General features: G+C 45.1%; 1 protein-coding gene and 1 pseudogene across 1 annotated transcript in view; one reads left to right on the top strand and one right to left on the bottom strand.

Annotated features, from left to right (window-relative positions):
• TNFRSF21 (TNF receptor superfamily member 21) overlaps nucleotides 1–7,577 on the bottom strand; it is a 64,446-nt gene extending 56,869 nt beyond the window's left edge. The window contains exon 1 of the mRNA XM_061196115.1: nucleotides 7,015–7,577. Within this exon, the coding sequence (XP_061052098.1) occupies nucleotides 7,015–7,101 (87 nt within the window). The 5' untranslated portion in view covers nucleotides 7,102–7,577. The remainder of the gene's footprint in view (nucleotides 1–7,014) is intronic.
• A 2,526-nt stretch (nucleotides 7,578–10,103) lies between these two features.
• LOC133095162 (CCA tRNA nucleotidyltransferase 1, mitochondrial-like) lies at nucleotides 10,104–11,400 on the top strand (annotated as a pseudogene).
• Nucleotides 11,401–22,292: the final 10,892 nt, after the last annotated feature.

Below are 22,292 nucleotides of genomic sequence, written 5' to 3'. Positions count from 1 at the left end.
CATGCCACAACTACTGAAGCCCATGCGCCTAGAGCCCGTGCTCTGCAAGAAGAGAAGCCACCGCAATGAGAAGCCCGCACACCACAACAAAGAGTAGCCCCCACTCACCGCAACTAGAGAAAGCCCACGCACAGCAACGAAGACCCAACGCAGCCAAAAATAAATAAATAAAATAAATAAATTTAAAAAAAAATTATATCAAGATCAGCTCGAGCCTTGCTGTGACTTCGTTTATGAAGCCCCCTCTTTTTTATTTTTATTTAACTTTTTGGCCACGCCGTGTGGCATGCAGGATCTTAGTTCCCTGACCAGGGATCAAACCCGTGCCCCCTGCAACGGAAGTGCACAGTCTTAACCACTGGACCACCAGGGAAGTCCCAGAAGCCCCCTCTTTTTTAAATTTGGTTTTGTTTTTTTCATTTAGAACGAAGCCTTGGACAAAATTTTCAGATATTCTCAAGAGAAGATGGGGCTAGAGCACGCTGCCCTGACTCCCCACCCATGCCCTGCCCAATCCCACCCCTGCTTGAGGACCCCTTGAGCACAACTTTCCCACCACTGCAAGCATCCATCATCTCCAAGGCCAGAGTGCTGACATGTGGAAAAACTCCAGAGAGCCAGAATCCAGGAGAATGGACCATTCCTGGAGGCCTTCAGCAGCTCTTACGAAGAGTGAGATCACCACTGCTTTCAAGCAACGGCCTAAACATCCGTGAGCGCCAGGTTTCTACAGCTCTCGTGAGCGTTCAGCAGACACTTAAACATCTGCCAGGTTCCTCTCTACTTATAATTCCTGCCTGGCTCCTCTCCGCTTGGACTCAGGCTGGAAATGGGAGGTGGCAGAGTAGCCAGGTGGCAGCACACAAGCCAATTTAGGATGCCTGTTTACTTTTTGGTATTTGACAAATACAAACACTGGGGCAAGGCCAGTATTTATTCACGATCTCACCCCGCTCCTAAAGAATCGAAGCTCAGCAGCTGCTATCCCAGCAACAATAATGCCCAGTGTCCCGCTAACGCTAAATGGGGATTCAATTTGGGGACCAGGTTAACTCCTATTACAGCTTCCGTTTTCATTCTGACAAACACACATATCTGCGTCTAATGCTCCAGACTGCATCCGCTCCAAATGGTCATCGGGCACATGCCCAAAGACGATGATGAGAGACTCTTGTCACCGAAGAGAAGCACCTGAGTTTTCCAGGAAGTTGCCGGGTGACCTGGCATCACCAGAGTTTGCCAGGCCTGCTTGGGGGAAGAGGGCCAGCAGAGTTAGTGCTTACTGGAAAAAAAGGCATGGCAGTTGACAGAAAGAAAAGTCACTCAATTCACACTGGCCCCTGAATAATCTGATGATGCATCTGACCATTTCCCATCACACACACACACACAAACACACACACACACACAATTAATAAAGTTTACTTGAGCCAATTATAGTCTGAATGCTTTATAAAGGGCCGGCTGAGTACAAAACCAATTTGCAACTTCTCTATGGAATCTCCGAAGAGACGTTACCTCTCATCCTCACAGATGGAGTCAAGTGCAAGGTGAAATGTGATGTCTTCTGATCTACAAGCAGACCGAGCCTACGCTCAGTACAGGTACACAGAGCACCTGCTGGAGCCAGCTCAAGCCCACGCCCACTCAGCCCATCCACCTGGAGAAAGGGGCCTTCTGCAAACGGTGCTGGAAAAGACAGCCTTAACTGTGCTAACCACAGCCAGCTTGAAAGACTCTGTCCAAACTTAGCCACACTAAAATATGTAATCTAGCCGGTTGGTGGACCTATGCCTATTTAGTCCCGGGTACTTTCTCAACTTAAGGTAGCATGCATTCCATGACAAGGAATCGTTTTCTTGCTGATTTGGTGCGCCTGTGTATTTTCTTTACACGGTAGGTTGGTTTATTTGTTTTGGACTGGGCCTGAGACAGATTCAGCCATATGCCTTTAGAAACAGTTGAGATGAGAATTCAGATGAGAAAACTCGATCCCATTCTATACATTTTGACAACAGGGATGGGAGATTCATGGGGTACATGAGAAACCCTGCCTTCCGGGACAGGTCTGCATTCCCTACTCTTCCGAGTCATAAGTCACTTTCCCTACCAAGGCTAGTAGATATTATTCTGAGAGTAGGAAGACGTTTCTTCTTCTGACTTTCAGAGTAAAAGCCAAAATTATTTCAAGTAGTTTAAAGATGTTAACATCTATCACATTTTGTGTATTACTTTGAGTATAGTACATTCATCCACTGATTCTTTCTGAACGCGTGAAACCCAACCAGCACTGTTGATAGCCGTGTACGTTTATACACCATATAAATTGCACCTGAGGGGCAAGATCCAAATCCTAATTCATCCCCGGGCTCCCACAGTGCCTCTCACAGTAAGCGCTCAATGTAGGTTTGTCAACATGAAAAAATAATCTGCTTCCCCAATCTAGGCTCTTTTTACCCCTCCAGTTTCCCTTCCGGTTTTCACACTCTAGGATTGTGGAGTTCAATTACATAAAAAAGAGAAAATCTTTTGGATATAACATCAGCTCTAATTTAAAGTTCTCCTCGAACTTGTCACTGAGTCCATCCAGGACTTCAGCTCCAGCCAGCTACTCCACACCGACCTAGTCAAATAGCCAAAGTCAAATGCCAAGATACTAGATAATTAACTTTGATAAGCAGAGGTCAGGAGATGGCATTAAGCTAGACATCTAGCCTCAAAGACAGTGACAAACACCATACTTGGAACTTTCTAGACTAGCACAGACAAAGGATCTTACAGCAACTGTCCTATCTGGAATTCATAATCTGTGCAGATTAGTGGTTTCTAAAATGTCAGACCTCATTCCCTTATCAATTACGGCTCCCTTCTTCTGACTGTCCCACTGCCAATATTCTATCTGTCCAGTCAAAGCAACTCCCTGAGGGCAAGAGACATCTTTGAGTGTGTTGTGTCATACTGGGCAAGCCCTTCTAGGGCATTCCCTAACACTGGCACAAACCTTAGGTCTCATTTATCTGCTCTCCAGACTTTTGGCCTGAAACACGCAATATTGTTTTTTTGTCTTTTGGTTTTTTTAAAATATATTTTATTTATTTATTTTTGGCTGCATTGGGTCTTCGTTGCTGCGCACGGGCTCTCTCCAGCTGCGGCGAGCAGGAGCCACTCTTCGCTGAGGTGCGGGGGCCCCTCATCGCGGTGGCCTCTCCTGTTGTGGAGCATGGGCTCCAGGCATGCGGGCTTCAGCAGTTGTGGCACGCAGGCTCAGTAGTTGTGGCGCACGGGCTTAGTTGCTCCGTGGCATGTGGGATCTTCCCGGACCAGGGCTCGAACCCGTGTCCCCTGCATTGGCAGGCGGATTCTCAACCACTGTGCCACCAGGGAAGCCCTGAAACATGCAATATTTTGCCTTTCAGTGTGTGGTTCACTTTCCAATATCACACAGACATCTCAACGCATCAGAAACAGGGGCTTTCGGACTTCCCTGATGGCGCAGTGGTTAAGAATCCGCCTGCCAATGCAGGGGACACAGGTTCGAGCCCTGCTCCGGGAATATCTCACATGCCATGGAGCAACTAAACCCGTGCGTCACAACTACTGAGCCTGTGCTCTAGAGCCTGCAAGCCACAACTACTGAAGCCTGCGCCCCTAGAGCCCGTGCTCGACAACAAGAGAAGCCTGAGCACTGCAACAAAGAGTAGCCCCCACTCGCTGCAACTAGAGAAAGCCCACGCACAGCAACAAAGACCCAACGCACCCAAAAATAAACAAATTAATTAATTAATTAAAAACGAAAAAGAAACAGGGACTTCCCTGGCGGTCCAGTGGTTAAGACTCCGTGCTTCCACTGCACGGGGCTTGGGTTCAATCCCTGGCCAGGGAACTAAGATCCTGCAAGCCACGTGGTGTGGCCAAAAAAAAAAAAACCAACAACAAAAATAAACGCATCAGAAACAGCAATGCAAGCAGCGAAAATACTTTCCTCCAAAGGCACTCATGTAATTCTCATCAATGTCCTGCAACAAACCAAACCACCAGCCTCAACTCTCCCCCAGTGAGCCTTCTCTCTTGTTACATTTCATCATCAGGCAATCTGGAGTTGTGAAACCCGCAGAGTGGCACAGGAGGGAGGCATGAGGTGGGAGAGGGAGTCAGGCTGTCCTGGGTCCCAGCCCCAGTGCCATCATCCCTTGGGAGCTGGGTGGCCCAGGACAATCAATGAAGTTTTTGCAGCCTCCATTTTCCCAACTGTAAAATGGAAATCATCCTACCTGCTTCAGAGATGTTGGGAGTAAGAGAGATACTCTCTATAAAGCACCTGACACATACAATAATAATAATCATATTATATTTTATATATATACATATTATATATTATATAAAGATTTTTTAAAGCTTATAGTGAGTTCTCTTTCAGTTAGCCTGTCATCACAAGAAAGAAATTGTCAAAAATGATGACAATAACAAATACTGTCACCCAAAAAAGGAGATATTTGAAAGAAGAGGAGTGATGGAAAGCCCTAATAAAAAGACATTTTATTGGGTTTATTATTTTTGAAGCTAACAGCAATGAATGGGTAGGGCATTATCTCCCCACAGGCCCCGGTAGTGTTCCGAGCGTGCTTCCGTGTCTACCTGAGCTCCAGTACCTGGAGTCTGTCATTTTCACATGGCCAAGAATCCCAGTGGGATAAAGAATCCTTATAACAATGTCATGAGGTCATCTTTTTTTTTTTTTTTTTGGCCGTGACTTGCAGCATGCGAGATCTTAGTTCCCTGACCAGGGATTGAACCCGTGCCCCCTGTATTGGGAGCGTGGAGTCTTAACCACTAGACAGCCAGGGAAGTCCCATGAGATCATCATTTTATACACTAACAATGCCTGGGCTGAGGACTGGAGCTTGCAGAGCAGGAATGGGAAAAATAAAAGACATTGCCTCCCCACCCTGGTGACCCCTGGTCCACCCTCTCAGTTTCCCTTCAGGACAAAGGGGTCAACTCTAGGCCATTCCATGAACTGAAGTGGAACCTTTCTATCATAATTAGCAGAAGAATAAAGACTCTTATTTTAGTTAATATCTCAAGATTGCTTCTAAACTCCACTGTAAATTTCATTTTTTTTTTTTTAAAGACAGCCAAACTTACATTCTCAAGTCTTCAGTTGCAAATCCAGTGCACAATTTTTAGGTCAACCGGACTTAATGATTTCGGAAAAGGAGCTGGGCTCTTTCTCTGGAGGTTAAAGCAAGCTGCACTTTGATTACATTCTGACCTTACTTTAAGCATCTCATGCAGAAATGGAAAGTCAATGAAATACTGCACTGACTTAAGACTTAATCCAGAAATGGACTCTATGGAGAGCATAATGATCAGATGTGTTGGCAGGATTGGACAGGCATGTAGTGGGGTGGCACGTAGCGGGGTACAGTAGTAGATCTAAGGCTGACAAGGAGGCAGCTGAAGGATGGACCTACTTCATCTTAGGGTCAATGTTCCCTGGGCCTTCGATGGGTTTCTCTCCACACCAAGACTGTCCAATCCAGGTTCACTGCTTTAAGAGACCCTCCCCCTCTACTACTCATCATCCACCACCCTTGTGTCAACGATAAAAATCTTGACTTCGCCATTTCTATAAAATGGGCAGAAAAGGGTCTTCGAAGGAAGACTGGGACTTGCCTCATTATAAATGCTAACAGCACCAAACTTTTCTTTAGTCTCTCTCTTCCCCTTTAAAACACACCCTCACACAGGGAACCAGAGTGTCTGTAGGATGAATTCCCAGGCCATAGCAACTGCAATGCCCTGGGATCTAAGAGATCTTGGCTGGGCAGGCATTAAGCCCTTTTCGGGAAGGAGACAGCAAGCCTGCCTTTCCCTGACACAGCCCTCCCATGAAAATAGGCTCTTGTTTTTTGTTTTTGTTCGGTCTTTAGCTAAGAATCTCCATCCTCCTTGCGGAGACAAAAAGATATGCACGGGAAGCTTATGGTGGCTCGGGTTTGATCTTAAATCAATTTTCTTCCCCCTAACTCATCCCATCCCCCCTAACATTTGCAAAGAAGGCGAAGGGTTCTGGGGAAGTTGGGGATAAGTTTTGGGTCAAAGGTGCTTTCAGGCTCTGACCAGATAACTGACGGAGAGGACTACCTACAGGGCACGCCCTGGAGCTGAAAGCAGACCGAGTGCAGAAGGAGGAAGCTGCCTCACCCTGCAGGCTCACCTGCCCGGCCACAGGTAAGCGAGGGATAAGAAAGACTGGAGAAAATTCAGCTTCCTTTATGGAGAGCTCTCTCCCCCTCCCCCCACACAAGTGCCAACGCGCTGGCTGCCTGGCTGCGAGCCGGCGCTTTGGAGGCGCCTGAGAGCGGGTCTCAGGGTTCTTCTTTGGGCGTGCCGAAACCGGGACCCACCCAGCCAAGGCGGTGAGGTGGGGGAGGGGGCGAGGCGCCCGCGCCGAAGGCTACGCGCGGATGCACGCGGCGGTCTCGGGAGCCGGCGCGCACAGGTCCCGCGCTCTCCCACTGCGGTAGCATCCCGACATGACACTGCAGCTGCAACAAAGCGGCGGCCGCCGCCAGCCTCGGCGCCCACTCCGCGGCCCCAGCCCCACTCCACGCGGCGGGGGCAGCGGCCGGTGGCCGTGGGGGTGCGTGGAGGGGGTGGAGGCCCCCGGAGGGGCAGAGGAGGGGGAGAAGCCCTGAAATGCGCAGGAAGCCCGGTGGCCACCTCCCGCACCTCGCCCGGAGCAGCCAGACTGCAAGGAAAACAATTCGCCTTCATTCCGGAGTCCTGGCTGAGCCCTACGGCTCCCCCAAATGACCCGATCCGAGCCCTCCGCTGTGTTGCCTTCCCTCGGTCGCAAACCTCCCGACCCAGCCGGCCGGACCCCAGCCCCCCGCAGCCCCGGCCCGGGGACCCGCCCGGCTCCCGGAGCGCGGTGCCTTCTGCTCCCGCGTGGCCGCCGCCCCCGGCTCCCCCCAACCCCCTCCGCCCCCAGCAACCCCGAGGTCTCACCAGGAAAAGGGAGCCCGCGATCATCGTGGCTCCGGCGATGCGGCTGCAGGAGGCCGGGGCGGTGCTGCTGCTCGCGGAGATCCCCATGGCTGAGCCCGGGGCTCGCAGGGCGCCCGGGGCGCGTGGCCCCCCGGCAGCTGGAATCAGCGGCTGCTTCTGCCCAGCGCCGCATCCACCGCCGCCTCCCGAGCCGGGAGCCCATCTACCTCCAACACCCCATGTGCACTGCGGCAGCCGGACAGCCCGACAGAGGAGGGAGGCGGCGAGGGAGGCTCCGGGGGCGCTCAGCACCTGCCCAGCTGCGCGGCTGCCCGGGCGGGGAGAAGCAGCCGCGGCTGCAACCCGCGCCTCCCCGTGCTCTCCTCCGACAGCGGCTGCGGAGAACCAGGGAGGAGGGCTGGGCGCGAGAGAGCGAAGGAACAACTTCCCATAGCGAAGCCTCCAGCCGCTGCCAACCACCCTCCTCCGCTGCCCAGACCGGCCGGCGAGGGAATGAGTCGGGTGGTCGCCGGGCGCGGGGACACACGTGGTGGTGCTGAAGGGGCGGGGAATCGGCCCTTTGTGATGTCACCGCGAAGGAGGCCGGCTCTTTGTGCGATCAGAAGTGGGAAGGCGGTCCAGGAGGAGCGAGGAGGGAGAAGATGCCACCTGGCGTTCGCCGAAGAAATTGCAGCTGCTTACTGACCCAGGGAAAACTTTGCGAAGGTATGCACACCCTTGACCCAAATTTACTTCCTTTTTCTAAGATGATTATCAGTAAATTATTTTCTGCGACAGACGCCTTTCTGTTGCTTCTGGCTCAATGATTAAGGACAGCAAACGACCATAAAGCATTAGATCAACTGTATGCCATAAAGAGACCAGCAACTTGGTTCTCAAACGTAGCTGCGCTTTAGAATCAGCTGGAGAGTTTAAAACATACGCGTTGATGCCTGGTCCTACCCCAGAGATTCTGCTTTACTTGGAACAGGATGTGGCCTGGGCATTGGGATTTTTTTCAGTTCTCCAGGTGATTTGAGGAGATTATGGGGCAAAGTTTGAAATCCTCTGGGCTAATGAATGCAGTTAAGGAAATCCAGACTAAAGAATTCCAAACCCGGAGTCCGCGGAAGCTGGGTCCGTGGATGGTCTTCCAGAGATCTTGGAAATCCTTGAAATACGTGGGCCGGTGCATTTTCCTAAATAAAGGATCCAAAGTTTTGAATCAGACTATCACAGAGATAAGAAACACCCTTACCCTCAAAAAAAGTGTTAAAAAATTTTGAGTTGAGTTCCAAATGCCTTTGTGGGATGTGAGTGGGTACAGAGGGAGGTAATATTCTGCCTCAGAAGTAAGAGCAACCAGAGCATTCCCTTGGTTGGTTGGCATCTCCTGCGTTTCTCAATGTGAGAGAGGACCTGGCCTCCCTTTCTTTGTCTCTCCTGAGGGGAGGCAGAGTCTCCTGAGAGTGGCCACCATTTCTGGTACAGTGTCCATCCTCTAGGTTCTGCCAGCACAGGGCACACTATATTGAAATTACCTCTTTGGCCATCTGGCTCATACCACTCATTTGTGAATCCTATGGTGCTGGGCTTCTTCTAGCTTTCCCTGACCCCTTCTACTTCAAGATAACACACTTTCTCAATTATCTGCTTCAAGACTCAATACAGTACTCCTGAAGGTAACTTACCAAGGCAGAGGTGCCAGCTATTTATTTTCTTATTAAAATATTGTGCTTTGGCCTTCGTCCTATGCACACTTGGAAGATGCTAAAAATTAACCCGAGGATTAATTCCAATCTGTTCTTTCAAACATCTGTCAGTAAAGAAAAGGGTTGTCCATAAATATTGGAGCAGGCGGAGCCATAATATGTAACCGCAGGTGAAAGTCAAAGAAGTTCTAGAAAACATTACCACTAAATATGGAGTTTGGGGGAGAGGATTATGTTTGGACTTGAATGTCTCTAGCTAGTTCCAGAAGTTCAAAAGAGGGAGGGACATGCATTGTGCCTCCATAGATAACAGCTTCAATTATTTCTTCAAAACTTCAAATGACTGGTCAGTACCATCATAAGTCTTGTTTAGGGAATTCCCTGGTTCGATCCCTGGTCAGGGAACTAAGATATCTATAAACCCCATGGCGTGCCCCCCCCCAAAAATAGTCTTATTTAAAAGAAGTTGCATAGGTGTAAAAAAAAAAATGAGAGCAGTTGTTTGTTAGTCCATTTAACTCCTTCCATCCAAACTTACATTTCTCAAAGTAGATTCTGATTGATTCACTTCATGAAGTCCAGCAAATTTCGAGTTTAGAGTTTGGGTTCCTATGTTGAAGTCCTTTCTCAACTGCCTGTCTTCCTGAAATCTAAAAGAAATCTGAATTGTGCTTCCAGTGCTTTCAAATTTCTTCATTTCACATAAATTTGAAATCGAACATCCACTTGAGAGATGAAAAATTCCCTCAATCCTGTTTACTACTAACATTTAAATAATTGTCCCCCTATATGAGTGATAGATTGTGAATAGTTAGAATCTCAATAGAGTGTGAAACTTTTATTACTTTGAATTAAAATATATAAATGCTTTTCATTTCACTTTGTAAAAATTCTTCAACTGTTGATTAACTCATTGCCACATTTTCAGAATGGTCACTTAGTCATGTGTATTTTCTGGGAAAGGATAGAAATTCAATAACGCGTAAGGATTACCTTTGCCCTATCTTTGCCGTAAAATCACCCTTCAACTCCCATCTCCTCACACACATAGCGGCTTCGGGATTTTTCTATTTTTGCCAATGCTGCCCAGTTCTCCTAGTTTCCCAGCCTCAAAGTCATTGTTAATTCCTTCCTCTCCCTTAGTCCATTTCCAGTCAATCTGCTTTTTCTATCCTCTTGTTTCCATGTTCAGTCTTTCCATTTCTCTGATTATCTATCTGGACACCGGAGAAATCACCAAAATTACATCTTGCCTTGAGTTTTGCCTTATTTTTTAATTCATCCTGCACATGTTTGACAATTCTAGTAAAATTTCAGTTGTTAAGAATGTAAGTACGAAGTGCGCGCGGCGAGGACGGCGCAGCGGGGCCCATGTGTGGTTGGTGACTTTCTCCCCAGATGCTGAGGTGCCTGGATCCATGACACAGGCAGTTACTGAGCTGCGCTGGACTACACTGTGCCTTCTGAAGCACTCTCTGTTTCCGATGAAGTTGCAGTCTCCAGAATTCCAGTCACTTGTCACAGAAGGCTTGAAGAGTCTGACAGAATTATTCGTCAAAGAAAATCATGAACTAAGAATAGCAGGAAGAGCAGTGAGGGATTTATTAAATGGAGTAAAGCCGCAGGATGTGGGTTTTGTAACCCTTGCTCAAAGGAAGGAGCTGTTTCAGTCGGTTGACATTCAGCATTCGTATGATCAACAACAAAGGAAAAGAGCACGGGACGATCACCGTCAGGCTTCATGAAGAAAATTTTAAGTTACTACGGATTGACGTTGCCGCTGAGGGAAGACGTGCTGAGGTCGAATTCACAACTGGCAGAAAGATGCCGAACGCAGAGATCTCACGATAAATTCTGTGTTTTTAGGTTTTGATGGTACTTTATTTGACTACTTTAATGGTTATGAAGATTTAAAAAATAAGAAAGTTAGATTTGTTGGACAAACTAGAGGATAAAAAAAAGATTATCTTCGATTTAAGATATTTCAGGTTTTATGGGAAAATTGTAGACACACCTGGTGACCACGATCCTGAGACTTTGGAAGCAATTGCAGAAAATGCAAAAGGCTTGGCTGGAATATCAGGAGAGAGGATTTGGGTGGACCTGAAAAAAATTCTTACTGGTAACCATGTAAATCATTTGATTCACCTCATCTGTGATCTTGGTGTGGCTCCTTACATAGGCTTATCTGCTAATGCAAGTTTACAAGAATTTAACAAAGTCAGTAAAAGTGTTGAAGGTTTTTCACCAAAGCCAATGACTCTCTTGACCCCATTGTTCAAAGTACAAGATGACGTCACAAAATTGGATCGGAGGTTGAAGATTTCAAAAAAAGAGAAGAATCTTGGTTTATTTATAGTTAAAAACAGGAAAGATTTAATTAAAGCAACAGATAGTTCAGAACCATTGAAACCCTATCAAGACTTCATTATAGATTCTAGAGAATCTGATGCAACTGCTCGTGTGTGTGAACTCCTCAAGTACCAAGGAGAGCACGGTCTTCTGAAGGAGGTGCAGCAGTGGTCATTCCTCCATTTCCTATAAGTGGCCATGACATCAGAAAAGTGGGCATTTCTTCCGGAAAAGAAATTGGAGCTCTCTTACAGCAGTTGCGAGAACAGTGGAAGAAAAGTGGTTACCAAATGGAAAAAGATGAACTGCTAAGTTACATAAAGAAGACCTAAAATTGATGAGAGCTGGCTACTAAAAAGCAGAAAATTTTTGCCAGTCATAGCATCTTTGTGTGCTACGGGCAAATAGCAATTTTGGACCTTGATAAAACAATTTTGAAAAGCATATTTCTATTAAAGCCCTGCTAAGAGGAAGTGTGGCAAACAAACCCTCAGTATATTAACAGAGGCTATGTTGCAAGAAAGGGAGCCTCAGAAACAACTGCACACAGGTCAGTAATTAAGTGTATTATAAAATAATCCACTGAAATATTTAAGTACTATTAAGATATATATTTGGACCCAACACTGTAGAATTCCTACTATGCTACATAGGAAGTATGCAGATATAGCTATTTGAGGTCTGGTTTTGTCATGTATAAAAAGACTTTAAAATAGAAAAAAAAAAAAGAATGTAAGTGCCCACTTTTTACAATGAAAATAACAGTTCACATTCTTAGTAGTGCCTGCTTTATGGTCAACATCCTGAGCTGATCCATGAAGGAATGAATGATAGGAATTTGATGGGAAGAGGTGTGAGCATACAAAAGGTACAAGAATCAGCTTAAAGCCACGCTCAAAGGGAAAAAGAGCATGAAATTCATCTAAGCAACAACAAGATTGTTTCATTTCGACACTTACTGAGTAACTCCTATGTGTCCGACACTGTTGGGTACAGCAGAAACAGTATTAAGAACTGATCCTGTCTTTGAGGAATTCACAGTCTCAGGGAGGAGAAAGGTTAAAAGATGACTAAAATAGTACAACAGGTCTGGGTGTTAGAGATGGCTATTGTGCCCCATTATAGGTGTATACTTATTTCAACCAATCATGTGGCTGCCCAGAATAAAAGACTACTTTTCCCAGCCTCCAGTGCTCCTAGGTATGGCCATGTGACTAAAATTCTGGCCAAGTAGAATTGCCAAGTGTGTCTTCTGGGAAGCATTCCCATTGGCTAGACCTTAGTTGTTCATCATCCCTCTCATCCAAGGTCATGAAGACCTGCTAATTCTATCTCAATTAATTCTAATCTAATTCTATCTCTGTCATTTTTTCCCCCTTGCTCCTCCTCTAGATCCCTTCTGCTCTGGTCAAGGCCTCTTGTCTAGACGATTACACAGACTTCATGATTGGCATCCCTGCCTCTAGTTTTGCCTGGACCTCTCAGTCCTGCAATAAATCTCTTCTTCACACCCTAAGGATAATGAACATTTTAGAACCTAAATCTGGTCATGTTCTTTCCTCGCCAAAACCCCAACAAAGTTTCCTCATTATTCTCAATTTGAAGTTCAAAATCCTAACAAAACAGTTCATTCTGATCTCTGTTTATGGTTCAACCCTCCCCACTGCTACAAGGTTGAGTAAACGTGTACAAATACGGCACATAGAGCCTTTACTTCCTACATCCGGCTTTGTTTCATCCCCACTACATGCCAATCCCTACAAACCCCAGGTTCTACACACTAATCCCATTAGATCATTGTGTTTCTTAACTACCTTGTCCTTGTCATACTTCTGAGCCTTTGTTAGGTGTTGTTTTCTTTTCAATTCCCCTCCTCTGCTTATTGAATCCCTATGAATCTACCCTTTAAGACCAACCTCAAGTGGTACCTCATCTCAGAAGCCTTTCCTAATGTCCTCTCCTCACCTTCTCTACCCTCATATGGAAAGACAGTTGTTCCTCTAGTTTTATCCTACATGTCTCTGTTATAGCATGTATGACATTACCTCTCTGTGTCGCTGGCCAGATCTTGAGCTCTTTGAGTCCAAAGTTTATGTCTTAATAATCTTCTATCTCCATAGTCAAGATTCAAGATATTGACCTGGCTCAATAAATATTTGTTGAGCGAAACAAACTTGGAAAGTTTAACAAACCATGGAACAGTTAACACACCTGATGTACCTTTTCCTTTTCCAAGCCTTAAATCAAACATCCTGAGTTGTGTTATACAAATAATAACGGGTTTAATCTTGTGTTTTGCTAAAGTGCTGTGTCCTGGACTTGGGTTAAGTGTTTTCTCCACAGCTTTGTTTCCTTAAACTAGTTCATTTAAGAACTTGCCGTTCTCTGGCCTAAGGAGGAGTATCAGCCATTCTGCAACAGATTGCAAGATTAAGTGCATGGGCATGGTTTGATCAAGTCTCCATGATGACATTCTACAAAGAAGGCATTCTTGGATAAGATCAAATGGGAATAGGATTGCAAGGCAGTCACGGTTCTGGAAGCTTCCTTCTTTCTAGGATGGTAAAAGAGGGATGATTTGAAAAAATAAAATAGCCGATCATTTGAAGGTATGACATCTTTGTCTCGCTCCCAGGAACAGTGAGGTGATTAAATTAGTTCCTTTTTCTTTTTCACCTGCAGCGCTGTGAAAAGTGGCCCTGACCTTGAATTGCCCATCATCCATGTGCCTTAGGAGTTCATACCTGTAATGTTCTCATTATGCCATAAGCTCTTCCATGCAGGGGAATGGACAGAGAAACAACTTCATTAGCAAGAGAAAATTGGACCCAGAATCATTAAAGCAATGGAAATTTAGGCAGTATAATCACATACCCCCCAACTCACCATCCCACACACACCCTGCCTCACCCCTTCAAGGGCCTTTAGGGTTTTTTTGGATGATTGGTCTTTGGTTCCCTGCCTACATCAACTGATCTAAGGAAAAAGGGATTTTTTTTCTTTAGAGGGAATTTTCCCTTCTGATTCGATCTTTTTCACTTTTATTCTCCACAGCACTTACTATGTATAGCATTTGACAAAAGATGTCCCAAAGGTCTTAGTGCAATTTTAAATGATCATACTGTCAGAAGTATATACGTTACAAACTTTAAAAACCATTTGAAAGTTCAGTTTTTTTACTTCTTCGTGCAATTACTACATTTTTTAATGTTTTAGAATAATTCATATTTAATTTTAATTTTTGTCCCTCTAATTGAAGTTAACAAACATTGACCAAAACAAACAAACAAACAAAAATGAAAACATTAGTCATTCAAGGGAATTCCCTGGCGGTCCAGTGGTTAGGACTTGGCGCTTTCACTCCCGTGGCCCAGGTTCAACCCCTGGTCCGGGAACTAAGATCCCACAAGCCACCTGCAAGCCACGTGGTACAGCCAAAAGAACAAAAAACAAACAAAAAGCAAAGTCATTCAAAATACACCAAGATGCATAAAGGTAAAGAAATTGAAATACTAACACTTTCAAATGATTTTTTTGTTGTTTTTAACATATATACTGTTGGAGTAATGAAAGCTTGAAACCACTTTAAGATTTTGGGGACATTCTGCACACACTATGCCTTAGGCTCAATTGAAGTAACTTGCTTGTATCTGAAGTCACTTTTAAAGCAGTATGAACTTTGCTTGGAAAATAATCATTTTATGGAAATATCTGAAATATTCAAAAGCCTTAGAGTAATCAACAATGTGGTTGTCACTTTGTGAGATTTTCAGCCATCTGTCTTCACAGCACTAAAACTAATATTAAATAAAAGATTCATAATGATGAACACAATGGATATTTGTATCTTAATGTAGTCTTTTCTAGAACTGATTTATGAACAGGGTTGTTTGAAAACCCATCCTCCTCTTAATGTCTTTTCCCAAATCAGTTAGACCCTGTTTTTAATATAGAAACATTTACTGCTTTTAAAATTAAGAATTGTAAATGAGTTGATTGGCTGCTAAAATGGTATTTTATGCAATTTTTCTCTTAGAAGTAATTGTAAAAATGAGTTTCATTTTAAGGCATTAAATTCCTGTTTCCCTAATAAAATAAGTATATCTGTTTACAAGCAATTTTAAAAAATAACTGCACCCTAATTCCTATTGCTTTTTTTTTCGGCCGTGCCACACGGCTTGTGGGATCTTAGTTCCCCAACCAGAAATTGAACCCGAGCCCTTGGCAGTGAAAGCACCAAGTCCTAACCACTGGACCACTAGGGAATTCCCTATTGCTTCTTTTTCCAAATTCTCCTGTCAGGTGGGCTGAAGACAGAGGGATTTGCAAGGCAGAGAGCAAAATTTAAGGATGGGGAAGCCAGGGGTAGAAGGTTGAGTGTTATCTCTGTGGAACTCAGAGAAAAGTATAACTTGAAATTTCACAGGTCATAAACTCTTAGTTTGAGTGATTACTATATGCCAGACATTTTCACAAATATCATCCTACATTAATCTTATGAGGCAAGAATCCTTAATCATATTTTACAGATGAAGAGACAAATTTTCAGAGAGGCAAGCGACTGGTCCAAGCTCACACAGCCAAGCAGTAAAGCTAGAATCCTACCCAGCTGCTTGGCGATGACTCCTGCTGGTGGCAGAAACTAAGACCCAGTTTGAGAAATGCAACTTTATTCAGCTCAGATCAGGAAAGAACCTGAGATCCATGCTCCCTTTACCTCTGACCCTCGCTGAAGACAGATCTCTAAATTCACTATGTACACTGCCCCCAGCCATTATATATCCACACTATTGAAAGTTTTTCAAATTTGTTTGTTTGGCTTTTTTCTACCTTTTGACCCCGTTCACCCATTTCTCCCACCCCTACCCTCCACCTCTGGCAATCACCAATCTGTCCTCTGTATCTATGTGCTTGTCTTTTGGGAGTTTTGTTTTGTTTTGTTTTTTAATTTATTTTTGGCTGCGTTGGGTCTTTCTTGCTGTGCGCAGGCTTTCTCTAGTTGCAGTGAGCGGGAGCTACTCTTTGTTGCAGTGAGCGGGCTTCTCATTGCAGTGGCTTCTCTTATTGCGGAGCACGGGCTCTAGGCACGTGGGCTTCAGTAGTTGTGGCATGCGGGCTCAGTAGTTGTGGCCCACGGAGCTTAGTTGCTCTGCGGCATGTGGGATCTTCCCAGACCAGGGCTTGAACCCGTGTCCCTTGCGTTGGCAGACGGATTCTTAACCACTGCACCACCAGGGAAGTCCCTGTTTTGTTTATTTAGATTCCACGTATAAGAGAGTCATACGGTATTTGTCTTTTTCTGTCTGACTTATTTCACTTAGTATAATGCCCTCGAGTTCCATCCATGTTATTATATTGCAAATGGCAAGATTTCCTTCTTTTTTATGGTCCATCCATGTTGCTGCAAATGGCAAGCTTTACTTCGTTTTTACACACATACTAGAATTTCTTTATCCATTCATCCATTGATGGACACTTAGGCTGTTTCCATACTTTGGCTATTGTAAATAGTACTGCAGTGAACATGGGGGTGCAGATATCTTTTTGGATTAGTGTTATCATTTTCTTTGGATAAATACCCAGAAGTGGGATTGCTGGTAGTTCTTATTTCTTATTCGTGTTTGTATTATCTCACAGCACTTGGAACAATACTCTTCAAACAGGGGCTTGAGAAACATTTGCCTGCTTAATTCAAGATTAGCAGTAAATCCAAACTTTTTTCTGGGATACATTGACTTGAGCTGATATAAGAACAAGAATATGTTTGGGAAACTTACCCCCCAGGAATTTATATTCCAAGAGAGAAAGGAAGGGGAGAAAGAGAATTATGTAGTCTTTTCCTTCCTTCCTTTTTTCCTTCCTTCTTACTTTCCTCTCTTCTTTTTCTCCATCTCGTTCTCCTTATTGTTTTTGGTTTGGTATGACACCTGTTACACACTGAAACTTTTTCTTAGAAACATGTCAACATGTTTATTAAAATCTTTTTGGTATATCTGTACTTTCTAAATATCTTTAGACTATCATACCACTCTAAAAAATCAGAAAGAAGGGGTGAAGGGAGGGACCGAGGGAGGGAAAGCTAGAAAGGAAAGAGAAAGAGCACTAACTACAGGCTAGGCAACTTGCTAGGTAGATCTCATTTGTTAATTTGTGCATTTGTGAGCTGGATAATTTTATCCACATTTACACACAAGAAAAACTCAAGTGTGAAGAAATGTAACTTCTTACATTGTAAGAAGTAAATCTTCTTTCCCCATATAGGTCATCACTCCAACTCCTCTTTCTAAAATAGCAATCCTTGTTATTTTCCGTACTCTTCCCTGTTTTATTTTTATCAGCATTTTTCTTTACCTGGCATTGTATTTTATCTTTATGTGTTTACCTTATCGTGTTCTGTCTCCCTGATAAGAATTTAAGCCCTGTACTTACATCTTACAATGTACTTAGATACCTAAGTTACACAGGTGTGAAGTTTCAGAATCCAGACTTGAACCCAGGCTTGCCTAGCTGGCCTACTCTTTGGATTATTTTGTACAATAAACCAGAGTAGTGAGATTTGTCTCAAAAGTTACATTCGGGGAGTTCCCTGGCGGTCCAGTAGTTAGGTCTCCGTGCTTTCACCACCAGTGCCCAGGTTCAATCCCTGGTTGGGGAACTAGGATCCCACAAGCTGCGCAGCACAGCCAAAAAAAAAAAAAAAGTTACATTTGGTTTTTGTAATTATGTTGTTGTTAATATTGGGTTTTGCCTTTTCAGTCCTCAATTTTTTTTTTTTTAAAGAATACTACAACCCAAATATCGTTTGTGTGCAGGAAGTAAGGTGTTTCCCCCATTCTTTTTTTTTTTTTCCTTTAATTTTTATTTATTTATTTATTTATTTATGGCTGTGTTGGGTCTTCGTTTCTGTGCAAGGACTTTCTCTAGTTGCGCCAAATGGGGGCCACTCTTCATCGCGGTGCACGGGCCTCTCACTGTCGCGGCCTCTCTTGTTGCGGAGCACAGGCTCCAGATGTGCAGGCTCAGTAATTGTGGCTCACGGGCCTAGCTGCTCTGCGGCATGTGGGATCTTCCCAGACCAGGGCTCGAACCCGTGTCCCCTGCACTGGCAGGCAGATTCTCAACCACTGCGCCACCAGGGAAGCCCTCAGTCCTCAATTTTGACCAGTGTAATGAGCAGATTTAAAACCCTGTGGCCCATTTTTCATCCTCCACATCCTCAAAGATGAGCTCCCCAACCCTCTGGCATTTCAGCTGCAGGAGCAGGCGGGGCTGAGCCACCTGGTAAGGACAGTCAAGGACGTCCCCTCTGGCCCCTGGACCAGGCAGAAGGTGCGAGCAGCAGTGGTGTGGAAGCTGATTCCCAGGGGTGTCGGCCTCTCCTTCTTTGCTCTGTTTTGTTTCTTTACCCTTCCTTGAATCACATGTTCTCAGCTTCACCTTCCAAGCTTTCTCCCACCTCCCCCTGACCCCACTTACACTTTTGAGTCCTCCTTCATCCCCTGTGTCCAAGATGCTAATCATGGAACAAAATCAACAATAGGAGAAGTAAACCAAACCAGACAATGGAGAAGAAAGCCAAATATCTTTCCAGATATAAGAGGAAGAAGCAAATCCTCTGCAAGACGCTGTCATGGGGTGATGGCTTGGGTATCAGGGCTTGGGAAGGGATGGTTCCTTTCGACTCTCAAAGGAAGGCTGAGCTAGTCCGATGCAGAGGCTGGGATCTTGAGAAATAAAGACTTGCCCGAGGTGGGGACTCTCAGGGCCACGGAAGGATGCAAGCGGCTATGATCAGTTACACCTTCAGGGGATACAGGAGGGCTTCTCAGCAGAGATGACACATGAAGAGGGCTTTCCTGAAGGCAGCTTAGCTGTGCCGTTGAGACGGGGAGAGGGGCATCTGTCTCCCGCACCAGAGGAGCAGCCAAGCAAAGACAGAAGGTCCTCTAAGACCCTCCGGGGTACAACCCCTGGAAACCTGTCCACTTTCACCTAGCAGTCCTTTCCATGCTCACTCCTCTCCAGCCACACCCACTTCCCGGCAGGTTCTCAAACTCACTACCCAGATCCTGCCCCAGGGCTTTTGCACTTCCTCCCCTCCTTCCCTGCCTATCTCTTTCCTCCTCCCTCACTGCTCACGTGCCACTCCTCAGAGAAGACCTCTCCAACTCCTCTTTCTTTTTTTTTTTTTAATTTTTATTGGAGTATAGGTGATTTACAATGTTGTGTAGTTTCTCTTGTACAGCAAAGTGAATCAGTTACATGTATACATATATCCCCTCTTTTTTTAGCTTCTTTGCCCGTATAGGTCATTACTCCAACTCCTCTTTCTAAAATAACAATCCTTGTTATTTTCCGTACTCTTCCCTGTTTTATTTTTATCAGCATTTTTCTCTACCTGGCATTGTATTTTATCTTTATGTGTTTACCTTATCATGTTCTGTCTCCCTGATAAGAATTTAAGCCCTGTACTTACACGACCTTTTCCTCTAGCTTCTTAGCAGACCTGGAAAGATTCCCCTTTTCTGCATTGGCCACATAACTTTCCCTCTGCCTTAGAATTCCATCACCCAGAGGGCTTTGCATAAAAACTCTTCCCACTCAGGGCAAATGGTCCTCACAATTCATTTGTGAATCCAAATGAGATTGCCTTATCCCCATTTAACCTTTGCTATCTTTTTTTCCTTGGACTTTATTATCTCAAAATGAATCATTCTACCTCTCCCTTACCTGTCTGTGCCCTGGTCTGTGTCAAGCTGTCTGCTGTAATGCTGAGGGCCTGCTTCAGATCTGGGGCAAAAAACGTAAGGTGGGACCCGCTGGCACAGTTGTGTTTTTCTCCAGACTGGTCGAGCTGCTTGGATGCAAGCACATGGAGGACTGGGTAAAGTTGAAGCTTACAACAGAAGGGAGAGGCAGGGTGTGGAGGGTGCCTGCAATGGGGGCCTCACAGAGGTGGGTCCTGGAATCTACGCTGAGGAAGTGAGGACGTGGGGACAGATGGCAGGTGATTGGGGGAGGTGGAGAAGCCTTCTCTGCCCCACCGAAAGCCACGTCCTAATTCCCAGAACCTGTGACGGTTACCTCATAAGGCAAAAGAAACTCTGCAGATGTGATGAAGTTAAGGATCTTGAGATGGGGGGAGATCACTTGGGGTTGTCTGGTGGGTCATAAATGTGGTCACAACGGTTTTGTTTTGTTTTTTTTTTCTTTTTCTTTTTAAAGGTGTAGGCTTATTTATTTATTTATTTTTGGTTGTGTTGGGTCTTCGTTTCTGTGTGAGGGCTTTCTCTAGTTGCGGCAAGTGGGGGCCACTCTTCATCGCGGTGCGCGGGCCTCTCACTATCGCGGCCTCTCTTGTGGCGGAGCACAGGCTCCAGACGCGCAGGCTCAGTAATTGTGGCTCACGGGCCTAGTTGCTCCGCGGCATGTGGGATCCTCCCAAACCAGGGCTTGAACCCATGTCCCCTGCATTGGCAGGCAGATTCTCAACCACTGCGCCACCAGGGAAGCCCCACAAGGGTTCTTATAAGAGGGAGGTAAGAAGGTCAAAGGATCAAGGAGGAAGTGTGATGGCAGAAGCAGAGGTTAGAGTGATGCACTTTGAAGATGGACGAAGGCCATGAGCGCAGGAGTGTAGGTGGCTTCTAGATGCTAAAAAACACAAGGAAATGGATTCTCCCCTAGAGCTTCTAGGGGGAACCAACCGTGCTGACACCTTGACTTTAGCTCAGTGAGACTGATTTAAAAATTCTGACTGCACCACTGTAAGAGAATAAATGTGTATCGTTTTAAACATCGTCCCTCCAAAAAGAGTTCTGCCCTAAGGCTGTGTGAGAACTGTCAACTCCCAAGGTGTCCCCTGGATTTAATCAGGAAGCCACTTTCATTGCATCCTTATCCTCATCCCTCTCACCATCCTCACCATTAGCATCTTCAGGCTTACCTTCACTGCCACCAACCTCAGCAACAGTTAGTATTTACTGAGCTCTTGCCATGTACTGGGTTCCTTGATAAGTGTTTTATATGCATTATTTAAATTTCCTATCTATAATAACCCTCCATGGAAGATACTATTATTACCCTTCTTTGAGAGATGAAGAAAATGAGATTGAAAGTTAACTTATTGGACAGAGGTTTCATAGTCTGTCTACCAGGTAGAGAAATGCACATATTGCCTGTTTCATGGTTTGCCAAATTGTGCCAAACAGGGTTCGAGATTGGAAGTAGGGGAGCCGGTGGGGAAAAGGATCTGATCCCTTAGTATATCCCTTTCTTATATCTGCCTCCCTTTTGGGGATTTGGGGTGGGGGAACAGACACCCCATCCGTTAGAACCAAGCTAAGATAGAGCCCTAGTCCCTGATCCATGACTCTGGCCATGGGTCCCTGGAAGACACTCCAGTAATAATAATAATCACCATTTGCAAACCTACTATGTCCTGGGCATGCCATAAATGGAATTTCTAATCTTCACAACTATCCTGTATAGTAGGTGTTATGACTGACATTTTATCGATGAGAAAACTAAATCTCAGCTAGGTTAAAGGACTGCCCAAGGTTGCCTAGCTGTTATACTTAGGAAGTGGCTAAGTCAAGATTCAAAGCAAAGTGTAATATTGCAGTCCGTGTTGTTTCAAGTACATACTTTCTGTACTCAACTCCCACAAACAGGGTATATCTTAAGGTCCATTCAGGCTTACACTCACCTTTGGCTTCAGTATCTGGTCTTGTCTTGGTTTAACTGGGGCCTCAGTGGGTGCTGTGACTACTGTAGTTCAGATTTCTGCTGAGCTGGACTCTTCATAGGTGGTGTTCTAGCTTTTGAACCCAGATCATAACTACCCCAGCCTTGGGGTTGGTTGCTTGGCTGGCTGCTTGGCCAAGCAAACCTCAGTATTTCATTCTGAGATAGTCACAGGTTCCAGGAATGCGGACATGGACATCTTTTATTAATTATTCAGCTACCACCAAGGGGGGAAGGTGCGGAGGCGGGTGGGATGAACTGGGAGATTGGGATTGACATATATACACTAATATGCATAAAATAGATAACTAATAAGAACCTGCTGTATAACACAGGGAACTCCACTTTGCTGTACAGTAGAAACTAACACAACATTGTAACACAACTATACCCCAATAAAAAAAAAAAAAAAAAAGAAAATTATTCAGCTACCACGGCAGGTAACGCAGATCAACTCAGCCTTGGACCTGGCGCCCAGGTCCCTGCTGT

The sequence above is a fragment of the Eubalaena glacialis genome, chromosome 7 (genome assembly GCF_028564815.1).
Source record: "Eubalaena glacialis isolate mEubGla1 chromosome 7, mEubGla1.1.hap2.+ XY, whole genome shotgun sequence".
NCBI lineage: Eukaryota > Metazoa > Chordata > Mammalia > Artiodactyla > Balaenidae > Eubalaena > Eubalaena glacialis.
The sequence above is the reverse complement of the archived record's forward strand: the minus strand, read 5'-3'. Positions and strand labels throughout refer to the sequence as shown.